Source organism: Tursiops truncatus, chromosome 21, assembly GCF_011762595.2.
Source record: "Tursiops truncatus isolate mTurTru1 chromosome 21, mTurTru1.mat.Y, whole genome shotgun sequence".
Classification (NCBI taxonomy): domain Eukaryota; kingdom Metazoa; phylum Chordata; class Mammalia; order Artiodactyla; family Delphinidae; genus Tursiops; species Tursiops truncatus.
The window spans coordinates 6,619,004-6,643,431 of NC_047054.1; the positions used below are offsets into that span (position 1 = coordinate 6,619,004).

The 24,428-nt window shown below is 43.2% G+C and overlaps 2 protein-coding genes across 3 annotated transcripts in view; one reads left to right on the plus strand and one right to left on the minus strand.

Annotated features, from left to right (window-relative positions):
- Positions 1-24,428, minus strand: part of MCPH1 (microcephalin 1) — a 229,828-nt gene that overhangs the window by 72,774 nt on the left and 132,626 nt on the right.
- The window catches only part of ANGPT2 (angiopoietin 2), a 56,883-nt gene continuing 33,627 nt past the window's right edge, over positions 1,173-24,428 (plus strand). For both annotated transcript variants that reach the window (XM_019921512.3, XM_004315539.4), the window contains exon 1: positions 1,173-1,814. In XM_019921512.3, the coding sequence (XP_019777071.1) occupies positions 1,527-1,814 (288 nt within the window). In that variant the 5' untranslated portion in view covers positions 1,173-1,526. The remainder of the gene's footprint in view (positions 1,815-24,428) is intronic.

Genomic DNA, 24,428 nt, shown 5'->3' on the forward strand with positions numbered 1-24,428 from the left:
AAAATCATAAAGTCCCCTGAAATCTGATCTTGCACGATTAGACTGACCCTGGCTTTATGGATGGATGAGGTCCATCAGGTCAGTGCTGAACAGGCTGCCGCTGCCTGGAGAGAAACCTTGTGCACTGAGGCGTTAAGAGACCACCGCAAGGGCTCCAAGCCGTCCCCCCGCCCCCGCCGGCCGCCTCCTTGCACAAGCTGGCTGGTGAGTAAGCACACTGTCAATCTTCGAAGCGTTAAGCTTTAGCCATTGAAGGAAGTACCCTGGAGGGTTTATGGAGCCACAGAATTGAAACAGAAAAATCTTGGGAGTTAATGCAACCCTTGAATTTGACAGATGAGGACTTTATAGCTTAACTAAAAAGAAGTGATTTGCCTGAGTCCAACACTGAGCGGGACTGATGTAATTGATCCTGGATAATGTGTTACAAAATGACGGGATTTGAGCAAATCCTGACCTAAGGAAGGAGAAGTTTAGGTATGCCTCTCTCAGCCTCCTCTTATTTAAATTCTGATTTCTCCGTGGATTATAATTTAGCGGGCCATTAATCAGTCCAGTATATTTTAAGTTTACTTTGAATACTGAAGTGGATATTTTGCTTAAAAGATGAAATGTCAGAGCTCAGAAACTGACTTTCCTAACACGATTTAATAAAGCGAGAGGTTGCTATCCCACTGTTTTAAGATGAAAGTTTTGCATACTTGGCTAATGGTTCACAAATCAAGTAATACCCATGAAACCGTTCTCCCTATGAAAAGGCAAAGCGTTTACCAGAGCGAGACCTCTTCCTCTTTGTTTGTAATAACAAAAATAAACCAAAGTCCTGACATATTTGTAGTATTTTTATTCCTAAAGGAAAAAACAGGAACTTTCATTGTACTTTAAAGTGATTGCCCCAGATATTTTACCAGCTTAGCACTGTAAAATCAGTTTCAGACACAAGAGACCGACAAGCTCTCTCTAGGAAATACTCAATTAGGGTGGTGCCTCTGAAATACCCAGGGGTCCTGTAACTGATCGCTTTTTCCCAGAGGGTTTCTGCAGCATACAGTCCTGGTTGGACAGTACACATCAGGCAGAGATTTTTCCTGTGGCCTGGCTAGTGACCCCCCTACAGGAAGATAACGGACAAGCCGGGAGGGCGGAGCAGCCAGCTACACATGTCTGGCTGCTGTTATCAACTTATCATATAAGGAAAGGAAAGTGATTGATTCGGATCCTGACACCGCAGAATCTGGGGGAAGAGAGACAAAGGAGCATTGAGGCTGATCTGTAAGGCGAATGCAGCCCTCACAAGGGAGGATTATCCTTCCTCCTGCGATCTGACAGTTTGCTGCGGGACCAGGGAGAAGACGGCACTAGAAATCAAGGTCACTGCTGGGAAAGGAGGGAAGAGGAGACTTTCACTGATGGACCCTGAGCCATGGCCGCAGAGCCCCGTGTCTGAGAGGGCAGCTTAGCGCCCGGGAGTCTCATGCGCCTTGAAGTTTGCTGAGCTGGTGGTTTATTACCGACAGAAAGAAAGAATGTGGCAGCTTGTTTTCTTTACTCTGAGCTGTGATCTGCTCCTAGCCGCAGCCTATAGCAACTTTCGGAAGAGCATGGACAGCATCGGGAAGAGGCAGTATCAGGTTCAGCACGGCTCCTGCAGCTACACGTTCCTCCTGCCGGAGATGGACAACTGCCGCTCGCCCTCCAGCGCCTACGTGCCCAACGCCGTGCAGCGGGATGCGCCGCTCGACTACGACGACTCCGTGCAGAGGCTCCAGCTGCTGGAGAACATCATGGAGAACAACACCCAGTGGCTCATGAAGGTAGGGAGCCACCACTCCCTCGTGCACAGCTCCGACCGGCTCGGGCTGAACAGCCAGCCTGGCGGGGCGGGAAGGGGGGCGATGAGCGCGGGAGAGAGCTGGTGGCTGACGCCTCTGAATGAGCTGCCACTTGCTGTAGTCTGTCCTGCCGCGTAAAGTGGTCGGGGGTGAAAAGTGACAAGGATTACTGGAAGGGAGTGCCAGGATCAATGGAGGGAAGTCTCTAAAGTCAGGACTCCTTATGCACGGAGGAAGCGCACTTCTCTGCACAACGTGTAGGCTGTTTTGTTTGTGCAAGTACTTTCAACTCGGTGATATCCTTTACCAGGGACGTTATAGAACCGGTTGCAGGCACGGGAGGGAAGCTGTGAGCAAGGGCAGAGACGGAGCCAGGAAAAACGTGACAATCACGTTAGTTACTGATCCATAACGGATGGAGTGAAGTGCTTTACCAATTTCCTGAATTTATTTACTAAAATAGGCTGGGGCTCTTGGTAAACAAGAGGAAATTAAATAAAGCAGACCTTCCATCTCTCAGAACCTGGGGGGCTTTATCCCGAGGGTTTGTCATTTGTCTGTAGGGGTGGGTTTTCCAAGCGTCCGAGGGGATTGGGCGCTGCGGCCCCTTCAGTTCCACCACGGGCTTTGAAGGTGACCCCTCGTGGGGCAGGCGTGCAGGGCATTTTGCTGCAGTTACGCCGTGACAAGACGGTCGTGTTCGCAGGGTTACCATGATCCCACTGTTTCAGGCTTTTTATAGAGAGTTTAACTCAAATAGGACACTGAAAGCTCAGTTTTGCTTTTACAAGCCATCGTTTTCACACGTAAAGCTATTTATACAAACCCCCAAATCACCCTGGAATTTTGCTTGATGTGGACTCGATATATTCTGCAGGAGGTCTAGACAAATTGCAAGAAATAGATTAATCATTAACTATTACAATGACATCACATCACAGCGCTTACACAGCAGAGAACGTGACGGTTTAAAGCCATATGGGAACTTTAACAACAAGCTGATTCCCCTCATTCAAAACTTTGCCCCTGTCTTTCATTTCACCATAAACCTTCTGTCAGGACACCTTATCTTAATCTCAGAATAGATCTTGGCTCCGAATCTGTGTTTCTCATTAGCTCTCCTACCTTCAGAGAGGAAATGACCAAGTTATTACTCTGGTCCTGAGCTGAGATGAATGAAAGCCCTCGGCACTGCATTCAGTATAACAAGAGGGGTCGCTTCAAATCAAAGAACAGAAAACAACAAATACGCATCAAAAAGACTCGCCCTGTAATATGAAACTCGTCAGTCGCATCTGTAAGCACTATCCCTTCTGAGCAAATTCTCCAGTAATTTCTTTCTTTTCCTAAGAAGTCCCCTGTGGTGCTTTTAAAAATAACCTAAAATTCATAGATGTGCAAATAATATTGTTAAGCTTAAAAAGTATGCAGCAACACAGGTTCGACTATTTAGAAGACAAACTGTATCCTCAACAGCTGCTCACTCTGACTTCCCATTTCTCCCTGAGTTGTCATGCCCCCCATGGCACGGTTAATGCCAGGGCTGACGGCCACGGTGAGAGGTGAAAGACACGTCATTCGTAGTAAACATTCTAATCTGCCCGACTGGTAAGTCGTCTCGTAAAATAAACAGTCGAGGAACACAGAAGAATGTTTTGCCAAATCAAGACCGCTAAATTGTATTTGCTTAATGAAGCCCACATTAGGTATACCTGAAACTCCATATACAGAGCTCGTATTTCTTTCCTAGATAAATAACCCCCTTCTTTTCCATCTCTGAGATGCTGTTTAAAGAAGGAAAAGGACAAGGAATTCTACATGAGGTGACCAACATTTTTTCCTTTCCAGGTTCAATCAGTAAATATTTGAACAGTAGCACAATGGTATTTCTGAATTCTTTCTTTAGCCATCTAGCTAAATGTCACCAAGAATGACTTCATGTTTATCTTTTCACGGGCTCAGCACCTGTCCTGTGGGCCTCTTGGGAAACGTGCACCTGAGAAAGTCAGTTTGTGCTCTCACTTGGCTTACTGGCCTCTGGTTTGGGAATGAAAGCAAAAAAGCAAACATGAAACCCACCTAAAGTGATTCAATGTAACCTCTCTGCTTGTTTTTTATCCCTGTGTTTTGTCACCTGTGATAATAAACACTGCTTTTCTCATAAGGGAGAAAATAATATATAATGGGATGATAGATAAGCCACAATGATCAACATCACAATCAAACCCCTATTGATAGATTATGACAGAAAGAAAAAGCACCATTCTGTGTTTTGCATATTTCCTTTTCTTTAGGGCTGCTTTTTATGATTCCGTATTTCCTTTCTCTCCCTGATCAACACTAAAAATGAGAGGGAAAAAAAAAAAACACAAAACACTTTTAAGGTTTTAAGAAAACTTGTCAAGAAGGAAAATAAGACCAAGTTTCTGGTTAACCTCAGGGTAGATGAGACGCATTTCAGCGTCTCAGTGGTTAGCATCCGTCAGGAGCCTGGACTAAGAAAGCTGTTTCGCACATCATCAAAAGATGCCACTCTGCCCCTTTAGTCTGCCAGGCAGAGGAAGTGTCAGAATTCTGAATGAGCGCAGAGGGACATGAATGGAGCAATACAGGGAAGGCTCACTTTCTGGTTAGCGGTTAAACAAGGACAAGATAAATCGTGATAGTTAGGACACCAAATACACCACAATGACCTAAAAAACGCTATAGGTCACATTCCCTTGCCAATCCTGCAACTATTCCAAACCCCTGCCCCCGTGACAGTAAACACACTTTATTAAAACTGACAAATAACTTAGCAAAATGGATTGTATCTTGCTAGGAGACCAGATTATTTTTTCCCCCGATCAGAAGAAACAGGGAAAGGAAATAAACAGTTATTTCACACTGATGAATACTTTAAAGTTATCAACAACTGCGAAGTCTATTGTGCTTTAAAACAGTGTTTTGAAAAATAAAGCTAATGCCTGTTAAGTGGATGTAAACATTTCCTCGTAATCCTACTTATTATTTTTTTTTAACGACAGAAGCACAGGCTGGGAGCTGCAAACCTGAATTGAGATCCTTTACTTTCTTTAAAATTAATAATACTATGTCCTTTTAATAAAGTAGAAGTATTCATCAGCTGATGTATAGGGAACAATCCAGTTTTGCTCCTAAAAACAAAACTGTTGTCAATGGGAAAAACTGATGGTGAGAAGCTCAGATGAACTCAGACTGTCAGCCCCTTCCCTACCCCTGCCAGGGACTGATTGTGTGTGTGTGTGTGTGTGTGTGTGTGTGTGTGTGTGTGTGTGTGTGGTGGCAAAACACTCCTTAGCTGTATATCCAAACAAACAAACCAGAGCTTGGTTCAAAAAAGGAAAGAAAAAACTTCCCACTGTATCCACAGCCGATGTTCTACTACAGTATTGGAATAAACCCACCATTCCTGTACTGCCTTGCTGTCTCCTGAATCATGAAACATGATTGTGTTTAGTGTTAGAAGCAAATTCTGTGCATTCAGATAGGCTGATTAAACCTTCTATTTAAGACTGCAAGAAGATGATTACTATTGTTTAATTATCTATTAATATCATTATTGTAAGGAAGGCAGAGATGATTAAAGTTTCCCTGTGGTAGGAGAAGTACACATATTTAAGGTTGGAAAATGCAAGTTTAATACACTGTTTACTATATACTATGTACGATGTATAGTACAATATGTGCGCACTACATATATTATATAAGATATGCATATACTATATTTAGTTTATATTATATATATATAGTATATATACAGTATTTGTTTTCCATGGTCAAGTGGCCTCTGCTTACTGAACGGGGCTGTCTGACATCCCGGGTTAACTCTGCAGGTGTCACACTGTGGGGAGATGAAGACTTGCCTGCAATCACGAAGTAGGAAGTGGGCTTGTGCATACACCTTCCATCATATCTGACTTTCTGTTTAGACACTAGATAATCCATATAGTCTCCTTACTGTATTTTGAAAATCGGTTGATTTTAACCAATATGGTCCTCTACAGTTTACAAACAGGTTGTACTCCAGGAGTTTATCTGTAAGCCAGTTCCTGTACTATATGGAACTTGAAGAGGATACTAATCTTATAAATGGTGATCAGATGCTCAAGCTGGCCCATTTTTTTTATGGATTAAAATAGTGCTTATTTTAATCCATAAAATAACTGAAACTCTGTATATCTGTCATTCAAGAACAACAGTTCCAATCAACCCTACCACTATATGCATAACTTAACAATAACATAAAAATATGAGAGTAATATATGGGCCATGTAAAATTACAAAGTCAAACCTTTAAAACAGTAGAAAATAGGATGTAAATTCTCCTTCCCCTTAAACTTCAGCCCCTTTCTTCAAGATGAACACTTAGAGATGTATACTAGCCCTTTACTGTGACAAATTTAATATCAAAATGAACGAATTTCCTTCTTCTTAAAACCTGTACAGTGGTATTATACAGTAATCAGAATCTTTTTCTTTTTTTTTTTTTTTTGGCTCACAAGTGACATGAAAAGAGGTTGAAAGAAAGATTTTATTTAGGGGAAAAGAGCAAAATTTGGAAGACTAAGGAAAAGGAGAATATGGATTAAAGGGGTGTGTGTATGTATTAGAGAGAAAAGGAGACGTGGGGGGAGGGAGAAAAGGAGAGACTACCTGTGATGGAATCCATCACCTATCAACACAGGAAAGGGGGCAGTAAATGGGATGGCTATTTTGACAAAAAGGAGGTGGCTTATATTGTTCCATATTCTGGACACCAAATGGTACCAGGGCCTGGACAGCTGTGGGTTTCCTGGGTTGAGATCAAGAGGGTATAGGCATGAATCATGGACATGCACAGCTTGTTTCCAGATCAGATGCTCATAGTTGGCAGAGCATCTACATTACTTACTGATAATGACAACTCATCAAACTATTCTCTGTTATAGTAACTATACACATATATGCTTATAATAATTATATATGTATACATACTTATTATAAATGTATACAAAAGTATATATTATATAACATTATACACATCTATACCTATAAAATATAGTTCATATGAGTCATATACATATATGTCATATATATATACTAAATACTGTAGATTGTGTAGTACTGTACTATGTATTTATTGAAAAAAATATGAGTATAAGAGGACCCGTGCAGTTCAAACTCATGTTGTTCAAGGGTCCACTGTGTATGTGTGTGTGTGTGTGTGTGTGTGTTTGTGTGTATATATATATATATTTTTTTTTTTCTCTTTTCACTACATCCTTCTTTGACTTGAAGGAATATTTTTCTTCTAAATTTTTCTAGAACTTTTCTGATAAAAAGAGAGCCACTGAACTTTCCAGTGACACTTTTATCACTAAAGCAATAGTAGTAAATGGGGGATGGCAATCAAGTGGCACTGAATAATTTTAAAGCACTTTCCATACCTTACCTCATTTAGTCCCAGAAACACCTCTAGAACACAGACATGGTGGATATAATCCCACCTATTTTAAAATCACTCATGAACACGGGTCAGGGAATATCAGCGTGCTCTGCAGTGTAGGAGTCTTGCATGGGTCCCAGAGAGGAAAAACAAACACGGAAAAGCACGCACATCCCTCCTCTGACAAAGAGCAGACTTTTCCATGGGGCTGAAAAGACCGCAGAAAATCACTGGGAGAAGTGTGAGTGAATGTGAATATCGCGTTATTTCTTAGCTCATTAACATAAATGAGTGAACACTGCTCTACCTCTCCCACTCCTTTTGGGGTGTTTCCAGTTCAGGGCAGGCGTCACTGAAGTTCATTTATTTGTTCAACAAATATTTACTGAAGGCCCATGTGTGCCCAGGCAGTGCTCTAGGTGCTTGGGGCGAAGACAAAGACTAGGGTCCGCCCTGGTGGGGATACGCGGCATTACACCACCAACATCCTGTTGGAACACGTGGGTCAGAAGGTGATAAGCGCCCCACAGAACATCGGGTGAAACGAGACAGACGAGCGGGTGCAGGAGATGGGAGTGTTGGAGGGTGAGGGGAGAGAGGAGCCGTGCCAGACAGTGTGGTCACTCCGCTGAAACCTCTTTTACAAAAGGACAATCAATTGAAACTACGTGAGAATGGTCATTTTTCCTGATCACCAAAGTCATCAGTAATAGGTGGATACTGCAGGAAGTAACACATATACAGAACACCCATTGAGAATATTATGTATAATTCTAGCATTCTGAAATAAGCACCTTACTACTCAGTACATAAATACGCCTGTACAGGGATGACTATTTTAAAAACATGCTGGATATACTATAACATTATATACACCTATACCTATCTGATAACTTTTATCTATTTTATTAACAATAAAAAAAGAAGAGGGTCTAAGAGGTTAAGTAACTTGGCTGACATCCCAGGTCAGTAACAGAGGCAATTGCCACCACCTGTGAGTCCTGTCTTAGGACAAGCACAGGTGTTCTGGGGCACAACCAGGTTGCGGACAACCTGGTCATCAGGTAACATTCGCAATCCTTCCTATGTGGGGTTGGTGCCAAAGCTGCAAAGAAAAAAAAAAAAAAGCAATCGGGAATATCCTGTGTGTAAGGTAATCACATGAAATTCCACCCTGTAGTTCAGAAGAGTAAAAGCAAACTATATCATAACCAAGAGAAAGTATACAAATTCTTACAAACCATACATACAGTAACAACCCTTCTCTGGAAGTTGACCGAGGGTGACAGCCTGAATTTCCCAGTACGACCTGAAAGTCTAGGCAAATAAAATTCAGTCCCAGGAAAGTAACGTGTGACCTGCCCTACCCTCTATTTGATTTTAAAAAACAACTAGGGTGTATCTCTCATTTAGCATTCTACAAATAGATATAAACAAAAATACCTTGACGTCATGCTGTTAATGTTTAAACTGAGAAAGTAATGTCAAGCTCAACAATTTGATGTAAGCTTTTGATTACAGTAAAAAAAAAAAAATTCATGGTACTGTTTCAGAATAAAACTTTCAACATTTGTCAGGATTAAAATGACTGTTTTATATACGGTTTGAAAATAAAGGGATGAGCTCTCCTCAGCCACCTGAACTGAAAGTCAGGTGTGCTAGCTGTCTGTCTTTAGATTAATATTTTAATTAGATATTTTGCCCATGAAATCACCTTTCTTTCTTATCCTAATCTTGGCATGCACCGCTGACAAAAGATGTTAAATGCACTAGAAATCTCTGAGAAGTGGGCCTGATCCTTTTACCATCATCACCCTTTCAACCAGCTAAAACCATTATCCTGGCAATTCAACTAGAACCTAATGAAAACCTCTGAAGGACCTGCCTGGGGGTGGGGGTGGGGTGCCTGGCCGGTAATTACTTTCCTCCAAAATCAGCCTCATTCCTTCCTTTCAGCACCCTTTTACCCGGCTGAGAATTACTTTCAGAATCTTTCTATCAACCTGACAACTTAACACTACCAAGTAGTTTAATACTTAAAAAACTAGCAACCAAGCAGACTAAGTGTATACATTAGGAATATAACCTGTCGTTTAAAAAATATGTGACTTTATATTTTTTCATGGACAATAGTGATTTTTAAGGGAAGAGAGATTCAGATACAGAGGTCTTGGGAAATACACTATTTTATTGTGTTGACACAGTTTCCTAGAGTTTCCCACGGCTTGTGTGTGTGAATATTCACAATAGTTGCTGGTCTTTCAGGTAGAGAATATTAATCAAGCCTTGAAAGGAAGCAAGCGCTCAACCTCGCCATTCCTCGGTTTTGTTACATTCTATCTAGACCGTATTAACACTTTCTCACATATTAAGTCTTCTTGATGTGAGAGGGACTATTCCACCCGGTTGACTTAATCTACTGATTAGCCTGCTGACAAAACCTGCCACCGACATCCCCCCATCTTAAGATAAGTACTCAGGACATACGTATTAGCACCTTCATCGTGACAGCTCCAGCAAATTGCGGGGATGAAGGTTAAGGTTAAACCGAATTGTGGGTCAGCCTCTGTATGTCGCTAATTAACATTTAGGAACAGTCTGAGCATGCTTCACACGGGAGACTTCCACTCTGGCCGCCAGAAGCACACCTTGGTGGCTGGGTTCAATAGCAAAGTTGTCTAATGTCATGAACCCTCAGGAAGCAGGCCACGCTCTTTGGTATATAACCTGCTGAGTCGTGTGGGACTTGATAAGGACAGTTAGTCTGACAGTCTTCCTACACCAGGAGCTGCCCCCTTCCCTCTGTCTGAGGAGCCTCTGGGGCCCTCAAGACCACCACCCTGAAGAAAAAGGATAGAAGTGAAAAAAACTGAGACCATTCCAGGGGTTTCATTTCTGGCCCAAGGCAGCCCCAGGAATTGAGCCAAACTAGAGCAAAGGGAATGATGTGTTCCTGCTCTCCTGAGCTTGGAATAAAGGGGTTCTATACCAAAAGAAGAGATCTCCTGGACACACTTGGTCAGATTCCAAGAAATCTAAATCTAAAAGAAACCGTGTTTACGCGTGAAGTCCATGCCATCACTGTTAACAAGCGTGCCTTTGGGCGGGCTTGTTATTTTCCTGCGTCTCTGCGTCTCCATGAAACAACTATATAGCCAGGGAGAGCTGGCTAGGTTAACTGGTGCAGTCTGAAGCTACGGAATGCAAGCTTTTCATTTCATTTGTTCCTCCTTATATGGAGCAAATGATAGTTTTATAAAAAAGACTGAATTGTGTAGAGCAGTTTTAGGTTCACAGCCAAAGTGAGGGGAAGGTACAGAGACCTCCTACATGCTCCCTACTGCCCCCCACATATGCAGCCTCCCCGTTATCAATGACCCCACCAGATGGTACATTTGTTATAATCGACGAACACACCATCACCCAGGGTCCACAGCTGATAATTAGGGTTCACGCTTGGTGGTGTACATTCGATGGGTCTGGACAAATGTATAAGGACATCATTGTATCCACTATTACAGAACCATGCAGAGTAGTCTCACTGCCCTAAAAATCCTCTGTGCTCTGCCTCTTCATCCCCACCTCCTCCAACCACTGACAACCACGAATCTTTTTACTGTCTCCATAGTTTTGTCTCTTCCGGAATGTGGTATCGTTGCAACCACACAGTATGTAGCCTTTTCAAATGGCCTTCTTTCACTTAGTAAATGACTTTTTTTTTAAGCATGATTAACTGTACATTTGTTTAGTGACCCCTTACCTTGATTATTCAACTAAGTCATTAACCAGCTAAAACCCTCACAGTGTACCTTCAGAAATGTAAGGTTTTCCTACCCTCAGCAGGGACCTCAGGGGATTATTACGTGTTTCAAATAGGATGATGAATGCACAAGTGTGCTGGAAACTGTAAGATGTCACAGTACTCAGGGACTGTCATTATAATTAATTTTAATAATGATACCAGAAACATGCTTATCAAGTTCTGTACTATTATCTCACAAGAAAGATTGTAACTCCACTCAGTCTTATCAGGTTAAATGATCTGACTGTATACCTCAAGGCACATCTTCACTCTGTAAGACAATGAACTTCCTTTCAACATGGAAAAGGACAGCTCCTAAGTGTGCTTGTAAAAGGTCCTGATTATAACAGGTGACTGAGTACCTCTCTGTAGAAACACTCAGCTCCAAAATCGTACGTGGCATCTTCTCCTAAACCACCCTACTTGTGCCCCCTTGTGCTTGCAGGTAATGCCATGAGCCCATTAAAACACTCAGACTTTACGGTTAAACTTATTATTATCACTTCAGCTTTCAGTAAGCTACGAGCAACGTTACTCTTCCGTACGTTCTGTTTTTATAGAAGACAATGGCAGGAACTATATGAATATTAAACAGTGGGTGGTCTGGGGTTAACTAGTCAACCTGCACATCTTGGTAGAAAAGATTCAAAATTCCTAAGAGGTAACAGTTCCTCTGGGCTCCTGCAAGCATTTTCTCTGCCATTAGATCTGTAGAATCAACAAGATATTATCAACTCTTGTTTATTTGCTGGATAATTATAAACATTAGTCTGAAGATAATTCAAGAATTCTTTTGAGTTTTATTAACTACTATCTAGTCTTTGGAATCTTGAAAAATGATTACATACAGATGTAGCTTCAAATTTCTCTAAGCAAAATGGTCTTCGTAATGGGAAGTACTTGTACAAAAATGCTGCTGGAGAGAAGATATTTTGCTGAGTAACATAAAATAATCAGATTCCGACCACAAGCCAATTATCTATGTTGAACATTTGGTTTTTGTGTATGAAATTCCTTATTATTTTTAGCTACTAAGGAATAGGTTCTTAAATTTCCTAAAAAAGTAAAATAAAATAAACTTATTCAGTCTTAATTCAAGAAAGTATTAGTAACAGGAATTCCTGACCCGAACTGGTTTTAACTTAACTTCAACAGTGAAATGCTCTTAAAAGCAGTGATGGTTGGGATAATTATATTACAAATTAAAGAATCAACATTAATCAGAACACCACCCCCTCAAAAACAATTGTTCATTTTGGGATGTGTAATTAATTGTCCATATTTTCCAATACGGTTCCCTTCTCGGTTATGACAAGCACAATACATCTATATGTGCTTTCCCTCTAATTGGACGGTGTTTAATATGTATCATTTATTTATTGCTACGTGATTAGCCTGCCCTATGCCATTTAGGTTTTACAGTTGTAGTCTGATAGTATGCTACTCTTCCTTTCCCTTCTTCACCTGAAATACCACTACCATTAAAATAAATGGTCTCTGGATGAGGGGAAAAAAGGATAAAAATATCTGGTGAATAAACAACTCTCTCTACTTATTTGGGACCCTTTCTCTATCCATTTCAATTTTAAGTGATTCAAAATCCTAAACCGGGAACACAGGTCAACCACAGCAGCAGTGGAGATAACCCAGCACCACTCCCTCACCTCTTCCCAAACAAGGGGGGGCTTTCGACTCTACTTTGACACCAGCGTACTTTGCTGGTTTCTTTAAAAAGTCTATAGACTTCTTGCAAAAAGGATACTGTTCATATGACAGCAGTCACGAGAGTTCAAAACAGAGAAAGCCTCTTTCTCCCCTTTGTTGTGGTGTAGTTGTTACTGTAAAGTGACAGAGGCAGGATGCCGCCGGTTGTCAGGATAGCAGCTGGTATTAACCAGGTGCACATGATCTGGTGACATCAGCTCGTTTAATCTCGCGACAGTCTACTGAAGGTAGATACCCTGTTCTTTTTTTGAAGAAACTCAAGCTCAGAGTGGTATCAGATGGCAGAAAGTCACCAATACTAGGATAATTTCTTTATTTCCGAGCTTCTTATAATAACACATCTTTTTGCGTGGAGCACTTCACGGTGGCCCCCAACACCTGCCATTCTGATACCATACACAACGGTCACACCCTGAGTGTGTCCACCGCCAGGAGGAAGAACAAATACTGGAAATTGCGAGAAGACCAACTTGGGTTGATGTTATTGTTTTCACTGACCCCGGGGAAGGCTGAAAAGTGTTGAGATGTTGAGTGACTTGCTAGCTTCCAGAGATGTGAGGTTGCAGAGCAGGGATTTAAACCCACGTCTGTCCCGTTTCCGAGCACTGTTCCACCTCCTTCCAGCTCTGCTTTCTCACTCTCAGGACTGGAACCGAGGCTGATACGCAGAACAGTCACACCCGGATGATTCGAGCCTCCATAGGAGGGCGACGCTGCACAACTGGCAGCTGCCGTCCTGTGGCATCTCGGGACACAGCAAGATGGCGGCTGCTGAGTGTGCAGACAGCGGCGCACACGTGGCTCCGTTTTCAGATACAGGGCGGGATTCATGAATAAGCAAGTGAATGAGAAACTGAAATGTAACTCTTCCCAGGACAGCCCTGTCGGAGTAAGGGACGGGCAAAATAAGAAGCTTGGAAGAGCAGGAACTCAGTCCATTCACACATACACCTCTGCTCCCCCAAACACTCGACTGGACCAGGTCAGCCCTTGCTTTTCATTTACTCAGACGCTGGCTTAGACGTGCCTCAGACTCTGAGCTGGCTCTGTTTCATGGAATCCAGCACTTTCTTCTTTTTTGAGGTATAACTTAGAATAAAATTAACAAATCCGAAGCGTGTACCTTGATGATAGAGGTACACACCTGTGTAATGGCCACCAGGTGGCTCCCTCCTGCCCCTCCCACCCTACCGCCCCTCCTCTCAAGGCTGGCCTCTATTCTGCCCTCTGCCACTACAGGTTAATTCTGCTAAGTTTTGTACTTCACGCAATTGGAATACAGTATGCATTCTCTTTGAGTCTTTCTTAAAAATTATTATTTCTGTGATTCATCCATGTTGTTGTGTGTATTAAAATGTGCCCTTTTCCACTACTGTGTAGTGTTTCATTGTAGGAGCGTGGCACAACTTACGTGCCCACCGTACTACTGTAGATGGATACTTCCGTTCTTTTAGGGAAGCTGACACTTCTCAACTGGACAAACCCAAGTATTGTGTATTGTCTTTCTTGTATCTTTGGAACCTGTACAGTTGGATTGACTTAAAGCTTCCTTGAACGACTTCCAAGACTAATCTACCTTCTAATGAAACCTGCTCTTCAGGAACTATTCCATACGTTGCAGAGTGGTCTTGGTGTTTATTCCTGAGGTGCTCAGAAAGGACTTCTGAGGAGTATTTTAAGTACTGCTCAAACATAATTCCGTCAAGGTTACAATGGGAGGCTAACAAAGAGATAATTAAATAGTACAGCAGACACCTGAGGAAAGAAGGAGCCGTATAAACATTCAATGGAGAAGAAAGCCTGGACATAAAATACACGCCTGACCAGTACGACCTGCCATTCCCTCTGGCCTTACCTTCGCCTCTCCCTTGACAACACCTTCTTTTCCAGCATCAGAGAGAGACGGTGCGAAACAAGAGCATTTTCCAGATTGGCACCTGCTTTGGGAGCACCAGGAGTTTTCCTTTCTCAAATCTTTCTAAATGGTATTACACTTTAACACATATGACTTACGGTCATTGCTATGAAAACCCATTAGGTGTACTTTCTGCATCATGGGGCATGTCAGCTCCTCTCTCCACGTGGGCGGCCTGATCTTGCTTCCTGAGCAGTTATGGGGACCACCAAGACCACAGCAACGGGGCCATGAAGAACCAAGAGATGCTTCCCTGAGGTCGGCCGGAGTTGAGCTAGTGGCCCCCAGGGAGAAGGATTAAGATGAGGGTTCATACCCCAGTTCTGAGTTTCCCACTGTCATTTTCAGGAGATTTCCAAGGCTAGCATGGACTTTTCCCCCCAAAGCCAATCACATTCCTGGAGACCAATGGTTTAGGGGTTCAGGAACAACTAAAAGAGGTCTACACATACCACCTGAACGTGCTGGGATGCAGGATCGACGTTTCGGGAGAAAACCTTCACTTAAGTTCTATCTTTGGCCTCCTTAAGCCAAAATGCTCCTAGAGTCACTCCAGGAGAGGCCAAGATTCCAGTGGAGCCAACCACTCATAATCTGAGTCCCAAACAGCTGCCAGAACTCCAGTGTAGGTCCTTCCACCGAGGGGACTCAACAAAGACGCTAAGCCACAAAGTTTAAGCTGGCGTGTGGACCACGTTAATTTGAAACCGGATTTCCACGACTGAGGGAAGCTTTCAAGAATTCACTACCGCTGATCAAATTAAACCGGCCTGTAGGCGTCAAGACCAAATCACAGCAGTGACCACAGTGATTTCTGGTTAAAAATGGGGGTAGGATGACTCATATTTTGATTGAAACAAACAAGCGAACCCTGACAACAGGAAAACTTCTGCCGCCGCTCCCTGCTCTCCGAGCCCTCGCGCCTCACTCCCACTTCCTACGTGAGCCCTCGCCCCTCGTTCCCATCTCCTGTATGAGCCCTCACTCCCCAGCCGCACGTGCACGTGAGCTTGTTGTGCCCACTGATTGCTCAGTGACACGTGGATCTGAAGTGACTCGTGTGAACGAGTGTCACGGGACTCTGAAAAAGACAAGGTGCTATGCTGCACTCTCACACACCACCCCTCAGAAAGCACTGGCTGATATCAATACACGACCCCCTAAAGATGAAGCAAAGTGAGTCAGCCATCCTCCGGTGGCTCAGTGATGCCGTGGCCCCTCCCCTCACTGATAGAGAAATCTCTCTTAAAATGATTATTTTTTTTCCCCTTCAACTTGTGAGTAAAAATTCAACATTGCAGAAGAAAAAGTCCATCCTGAATGACATGCTTTTTATAACTCATGGCAGCGGAGTGAAAGGGGATAGGAATTTTCCACTAGCTTCCATTGGAATGGACGTGCATGCAAGGCAGCAGGGTTAGGGAGACGGGGCAGACCTACAGAACTGAAACTAATTATGGGAAAATGACTCAAGTCCCTCGTACTTTTACCACAAGCGTTTGAAGAATCACACTGAACATTTGGTGTTCAAGTAAGCTGGGCTTCTCCGTGCGCCATAAAACTAGTTCAACTTTGAACGAATGAGGGTGGCAAGCGTGCAAACTGTAAATTACACGCAGAAATGGACCACGTTACTTTTGTGAGACTGGCACACATTCGGTACTTGCACTACACCACCAAAAACACATCGGTCTGAGGCAACCACGCCGTCCACAGAACACACGCACCGTGTGCTCTGAGAAGCTTTCTCCCCCAGTGCACGGTGCTTACAGAGGTTGTTAGCCTGAAAGCAGACGCCGGGCCAAACGACAAGCTTGCGAGAAGCGTGGCTGTTTTTCTGAATGGTTTCTGAGGTTGGGAAACTATTCAAGTACACGTCTTGATCAAGATCTTATATGATTTACTAAGTCTTTTTGATTTACTGGTTTTCCAATAAATATTATCAAATCATAGGGCAATTAAAGGCAGTATCTGGATTGGGCTTACACCCTACCAAACGCAAGGGTCCATACAGGATGTTCTAAAACTCAAGTAACCCCAAATACTTATGGACTCTGTTTGCCAGTTAGGCACTGCCCAGCTCCTCAAACTTTGGAACTGGGTCGGACACTGCCACCCCCATTTTAAGTTCCATGCTGACTCTTGCAGCGCTCTTGCTTTTAACAACAGCAAACCACTAAAAACCCAGCTTTGCCCAGTGGCACCATCTAAGAGTGTTGAAACTGAGCTACTTTGGGCTACTAATTCTTCCAGTAGCTGACAGATGTTAAATATTGTGGGATTTCCCTTGAATATCTGAACTGTCCCGTGTTCTTAGGAGTTTGCTGCAGGGACCTGGGGAGGCTTGGCACACAGCTTGGGAACCCTGATTCACTTGTCCCATTTGATTTTCAGACGAACGTAGCACAGAATGCATTTATATACTCATTTTACCAATGAGAAACCTGAGGTTAAAAAAGCTGACCTGGTAGCTAGTAAGTATGCAGCTGAGCCAGGATTCACACCCAGGTGTGTCTGAGTCCCAAAACCTGTGGCATAATGATGGCCCTACTACAGCTTCAAAAATCACACATGTCACTTCTCTCCAACCTGAATCCAACACAAAGCTACTTTATTCAAGTTTTTATAATGCTGCTGAAAAGCAAGAGCTGCTTGAATTGGAATAACTCTAAATACAATGAAGTTCAATAGATTAATTCATTTATTTTACTTTTCTCAGAGCAATTTTGTATTCATCCCAATGGGTAGCACAGCTATTCAAAGGATAAATCATTTTCTTCCTATACTTGAAGTCACTGAACTCCATCAAAATGCAACCCATGACTCAGACATTTATTTATTTATTATTTATTTTTAGACTAATGGGAACTGCATGAATTCTTTCTCGGTCTTCCGAGAGCAAATGCCGTTTATGCTTGACCCGGAAAGAACTGAGCTTCGGAACGTTAAATTACTAATTTACCTAACTGAGTACTTTTAACCCTCTTTGGGCAGCTGGAACGGTTTAATCTACACTCTCTGCAGACAGTCACTTTAAAACCACTTTTTCAAAGTTCATGTCTTTAGGCAGTACTTAGGTACAACCAGAGGAAAGATGCAGACAGAGGTAAATAAAATCACTCATAGTAACTAGGGTTGTAGTGTCACGGCAAAAGTTATCAAACATTTCATTTTTAATACCCTTGCCATTAAAAAAATTTTTATTGAGGTCTAAAACACAAGAAGTGTATACAGTGTACTAACCTTAAGTTGACAGCCTCGTGAACTTTTAAAATATGAATTTGTGTAACTAGCGCTGGGATCTAGATATAAAACATTTCCCGCACCCAGAAGGTCCCCTCATGCCCCTTCCCCATGAATAATCTCTCTTGCACACGCCTAAACACCTCCCAGCCAGAAACCATTATTCTGACTTCTGTCACCGCCCACAGGTTTGGTCCACTCTTGAACTTGATATAAACGGGATCATACAGGAGGTGCTCTTTTGCATGGGTTCCTTTTGCTCCACAGGCTGCCCGCGACGTGTTTAATTGTACCACTGATCTGTTATTTAAAACAACTGAGATGTAGTGCACTAACATATCAAACCAGTCCCCATGGGGCAATATTTACAAGTCAAAATAATAGTCTATTGTGAGACAGAAAGCAGTGAAAAGTGCTCACAAAGGAATATTGTTTAGCAGTTTCAATTTGGTATCATATGCTTGGCCACAAAACATTCCCAATCCTCATGATTTGGGCAGCTCGACAGGTTTTATATTGAGCAAGTTAGTATGTAAGACAGGTTCATTTTATGACAAGGTGTAAATCTATATGGGTGCCTATTTATTTATTTTAAAAATTTATTTACTTATTTATTTTCGGCTGCGTTGGGTCTTTGTTGCTGTGAGCATGGGCTTTCTCTAGTTGCGGCGAGTGCGGGCTACTCTTCGTTGTGGTGCACGGGCTTCTCACTGCGGTGGCTTCTCTTGTTGCAGAGCACCGGCTCTAGGCGCACGGGCTTCAGTAGTTGTGGCGCACACGGGCTCAGTAGTTGCTCCGCGGCATGTGGGATCTTCCCGGACCGGGGATCAAATCCGTGTCCCCTGCATTGGCAGGTGGATTCTTAACCACTGAGCCACCAGGGAAGTCCCTGGGTGTCTATTTAAATGGATTCCTTCTCAGAGTGAAATTTTATTCAAAAATTAGGATGATAAGTAACTAACCATGTAGAAATATAATAATGTGCATTTAAAGTGACATCTTCACTTTATGGCCAAACTTTGCATCTCTATCCTTACTTAAGCACTGGAGAGAAAGTGACTTCCCTACACATGAATGACATGCCGCTGAAACAAACGACTGAAATAAACTGCCTCTAAAAATGAGTCAGAAACAACACCGTCCCTAGAACTGGTATTGCGTAAAGAGAAGACTGATACAACATACATTTTGTAGCAAGACACTCTTATTTTGGGTCTGGAGGTCTTGGAAGACGTAATTAGAAGGTCACTGATTTGTCCAAAGTCATCATCACTATTTGCAGCTCCCGGTGGAGGTTCTCTTCTTGTGGGACCAAACTTCAGCCGTCCGCAGCTCTGAGGGCCTGCGAGCCACAGCCAGATGGGGGACATGTGTAAAGCTTCCCCATGGCCTTCCAAAGTGAACTGCAGTCCCAGCTGGACTAGCAAAATATTTCATCGGTGAACAGTAAATACTGTGATATATACTTGATACAGTCATCAAATTTCAGATCAAGAAATAAAGATGAGTTATAATTAGTAAAAAAAAAAAAAAAAGCTGTACTATTCTATTTGCCGCTTAGTTTGCTCACTGAATATTGTTCTGCTTTTGTTGCATTGTTTTCGATTAGAAAAAAATTTTTTTTTCTGTTGATCAGGTTTAAAATAAGTGTTAAAATGCTTAAAAATGCATTACAGCTTTAAAGAGGAATCTGCAAAACAGCCTAATTAAACAAATAACCTGTATTTCTAATGTGAGTTTAAAAAGAGGACTGATCACTTTTAAGTTTCTTTGCTTTTGCAAAGCGTAGGCAAGTAATACGATTCCTTAAAGTATGCGCACACAGGCCACTGAATTATGTAAATAAATATAAAAATATGAAAACTTTTATAGCTTTAAACCCTTGAGAGGACTGAACCAGAGGTCAAATTAGAGATAATCTAATATATTAGAAGAGGTAAACTCTCCCTCCTTAATGCTTCAGAAAAGCATGAACTTTAGCTGCTATACAATCATAAAATTAAAAAAGCGGCAGCTACAGCTTTATGAACATGAAAAGCAAAATGAACACACTTGTCTAAATATTTCCCAGCGTTGTTACTGCAGCAAGTCTGACGAGAGTGTGATGCTGAATGAAGCTCTCCATTTCCTCACCACACACAAGGCACCGTCACACACACTCGGCTCTTAGAAATGTCAGTCAGTGGAGAGAGCATACACATACATGTTGTATCCATTTATTCAAGTCCACTGTAAAGTAGATAGAACGGTTTTGGGGCAAGAGAACATGAACAGTTCAAAAGAGAAGAGAGCTACCAGCCGTACCGAGAAAATACCGTAAGAACACATTTTCGCGGATGGTGGGTCAGGAGTACACCATCATATACAAGGGATGGAATACGTGATCGCTGTTTTCATGCAAATCAATCTAGTGTACTTTGGGCACCCTCCAGTAGTATCCTCGAGGTCTCTCCGTTGGAATTCTCTCCACCTTTTGCTAGCAGAGGAGATAAAGCAGCAGAGGGGCTTGGCTGGAGTCTGTTCTGCTGTGCGGCGCTCAGCAGGGCGTGCAAGGCCCAGTTCTGACATTTCTCAAGCATTCCCATCTGCATTCCCAACGCCTCCCCCCATTCTTTTAAAGAAACAACACAAGCTTCCTGGCTTCCTTATAAAAAACTAGTTTGTCTTGAAAGTATCTTCAAGACAAAAATCATTTAAATTCTTTAAGTCTCTTCCCTTTCATAGCCATCTAGTATAGTAATCATGACAGTGTACCTTTATTTCACATTAAAAAGAGAAAAAAAAAAAAAAAAGAGAGAGAGAAAAAAATCTGCTTTTGCTCCAAAGATGATCACACTATCTTGTCCCTAGAAATCTACCCAGGATTTTTGCAAACCCACAGAATACAGAAAGAGCAGAAATGGGACAGGCATAAATAACCTTTGTGATCTGAATACTTCATCACAGAAGTGAAAAAGTAACATTGTTAACACTTGGTAGCAAAGTTTTCGGGTAAGCACAGGTACACCAGTGCAGTGGTAAGAGTCCTGGACTGGGCATTGGGTCACCAGGGTTTTAATTTTCACTCCGCTACCAGCTAACACTGTGATCCAGGTCCTAGAACCCTCATCCACATAATGAGAAAGTCCAGCAATGTTACTGATTTCCAAAGTCTTCCTCCCCACCCAGCTTCTGAAGGTCTGTCACCCCACAGCCAGGTGACAATGGATGGATATATCTGTATCTACATTTATCTCCACAACTGAGGACATACGTATGTTCATGAATATACACATAATGTTTCAAAAGATTCTGCCTGCCGCAGAAAGGCACTGAAATAATTTACTTACCTTATTTTTTTCTCGGTGCACCTTAATTTCAGACAGGCAAGAACACTTTAGTTTCATTAAAAAAGAAATCCTCGGTATACTGTAATCTAAATTAATCAAATCTCATTCCCAGAGCTGAAATTCAACGGCTCCCATTGTAATAACTGACAATTCAGTTCCTTTTATAAACGAGAGAATAGTCGTATGTTCCCTTTCTACCTCTGTAGGAAGCATCACTTGCATGTCCTAGGCTGAGAACAAATATCGCAGGCACCAGACCAGTGAAGCAGTCCGCAGAATGTCCTCTGCGCCGTCGGGCATCTGCGGAGGTTGAAGGACGTTCTCCCACTGCGTTGGCCTCTGCTAAGCTCGTGTTTCACCTTCTGCATATGGCGACCGGTGATCGTGGCCTCGGTTTTGTCTCCGGCTCCACCCTTTCTCCAATCTGTTATAAACACTGACACTTTCAGGAGAGCTGCTTTCACGGCCGCTCTCTCAGCAACGTTACCAAACTGCACATGCCAGGGCTTTAACCCAATGATCCCACACGACCTGGGGCCTGGAGCCGCTCACCTTGGCCTCACCTCCCATCACAGCACAGTCAGGTCCACGGGGCCGCGGGTGAGGCTGTGAGTGCTCCGACCTGGGGTTTCTGCTCTGTGAATGAGGCCCGGGGTCGCCCCCTGCTCCCAGGGAACACGTGGAGACACGGCCAGTCCTCTGGGCCCCCCTCTGCCAGCCAGTCCCACAGGGAGCAGCCAGTGGGCTTCAGTTCCCCAGACGCCCACTTCCTGCCTGACCCCCAGTCATGGGGACGCCGGTGCACCCGCGGGCCCCTGGGGCACAGCACGCAGCTGGGGAGCTGATGCCGGGGTCGCCCTGCCCCGCGAGGGATGGGAGTGCGCTCTCTCTTGCCCCAGGCGGAAGGTTCTGAAACACATTTCCTACGGATCCTCAGAAGGTCCCGTGGGATTTCTCACCAAGGCCACAGCGGTGGTCAAGGGTGTCCACAGCGTGTGTGCCGGCCTCCTCCACCCAGCTTCCCTCGCTTGTCCCCCTAGGCTGCTCCCTGGGACCACTTCCTAAGTAAACTTCCTGCATGTGTGCCTTTGTCTCGGGCTCCGCTTTGGGGGAAACCCAAGCTAAGGCAGCATGAGAATCAAAGGAGATTAAACATATACATATAGATACACATGGGAAGATGGATAAGGTATAGATGTAGATACAGATAGGCATTTTACAGGTGTCAATTGCTATAACCAGCCTTGCTGCATATAAGTGTATATATGACCTAACAGCATCGGCTGCATTTTATTTGCTCCTTGACTTACAAGTATCTGTGAGTGCTGTGAACCAGAGCTCTAGCAGATACTTGGGTAAATATGTATGTACGTTAAGAGCCCTCCTAAGGGCTGTATCTTGTGTAAAGCATGACCCCTCTTCCTATATGAAATGCCCAGACAAATTTAGGTTGCTATACCAGCCTCATTATGCCTGCATACATTTAAAGGGGATGCTACTGATGAAAAGTAGCCTTTTTATCAGTAGGAAATGACTGGAACATTTTGAGGGGAAAAATACATTTTCTCCTTAGATTTTGGAGTGATGGTAAGGGCAACATACAAAGAGGCAAAGAGATAGTGTATGTGATAAAAAAAATAACCAATTAAATAATGAAAAGGAATATACAGTTACACCCACAAATAAAAGCAAAGACATGACTCGATGGAGCACAGATATACTGGTGAACTCAGATTATTTACAACTTTATCTGTCCCGGGGGACAAGCTATGAACTTCAGTGCAGCAGCAACTAGTGACTACGGCGCTATGCCTTATAACGTCTTCCAAGTTTACAGTCAGCACAGGGCACACTTTTAGTCTCTCTGTACTAGTGAAAATAGGAACGGGGTTATCTAGACACAGGATCAGATAACAGAATGTCGTTCACAAATGATAAATAGAAAAAAGTGAAAACTAGGTCAGAACAAATTAGTTATAGGAAGTGCTTGAATGATCCTCTGTGGGGTGGGGTCCATGTAGTTATGGAGGACAGAAGCAGGTGTGCTTGTTAACCACCCAGAAAACCTGTGCTGTCAGGGCCTTGCTTCCCTTGATATCCTGTCTGCCGGACCTGGAGAGGACAGAAAGTGCCAGAATGGAAGGCAAGTGGCTTTGATACGGGCTCTTCTGGGAGACATGAACTCAAGTATGGCATCAATACAAAGAGGACATGGAAAGAGTCCCCAGCTCATGGGGTATTTAGGCATCATCTCCAAAATGTGGAGCAATGCATTTGCCCCTAGTCCCCTGCAAGGTTTGAGATGACAAAGGTTTGCCTGAGACGTGCATCTCCCAGTCTTTCCCCCTTTAACATCTGCATCTCTCCTTAAACACTGCTGAGGACACAACTGCTTGGACAGTCAAATGTCCAGATTAGTAAACACAACAAAACAAAACAAAACCTTATGTGGAGGGAGAAGAAAGCCCAGTTTTGCCACTTTTCTGTCTGAAGACCTCCAAAGATGTTTTGTTTCCTCATGACAGGGAAGCAAGAACATTAGGTCATAAGCCTTCCAAACAGAATATCCCTTGATTTAACGATCTTGCATTCACGTTTCCAAACTAATTATCGCAGCAAATGCTTTGCTTGTTGTTACTAGTGCGGATGGCTGGAGAGTGGCTTCAGGATTGCTGTATCCCAAGCAAAGAAGAACGTAAGCCTGTAGTATTAGGAGGTTTAAAAAATCAATGAGACAAAAAAGAAATGTTTTTGATATCAAATCGCAACACACAAGGACGTGGGGCTCTTTGAAGAGAGCAGGCAATGGTGTAGCACCTGACTGCAGAAAGGGCAAGGCCTCCTGGCAAAGGAGATGCAGACAAAGGCCGGAGGGATGAAGCAGCCTACGTGGTCTGGCACATCCAGGAGGCAGGTGAGCACAGGATGTGAGGCAAGGAGATCGCAGGGCACAGGCCAGGAAGGGTGTGTGCTGCGCTTTGCCTCACAGGAGCGGGTGCAGCGCAGTATGTGAGCTGCAGGGGGATGAAGCTACACCGATGCCCTGACCCTCAGGTGGGATGGAGGCAGAGTTAGGGGCTGCGTCACAACCCAGAAGACAAAGGAGGGCAGACCTTGGTGGGAAGAAGGGATCAAG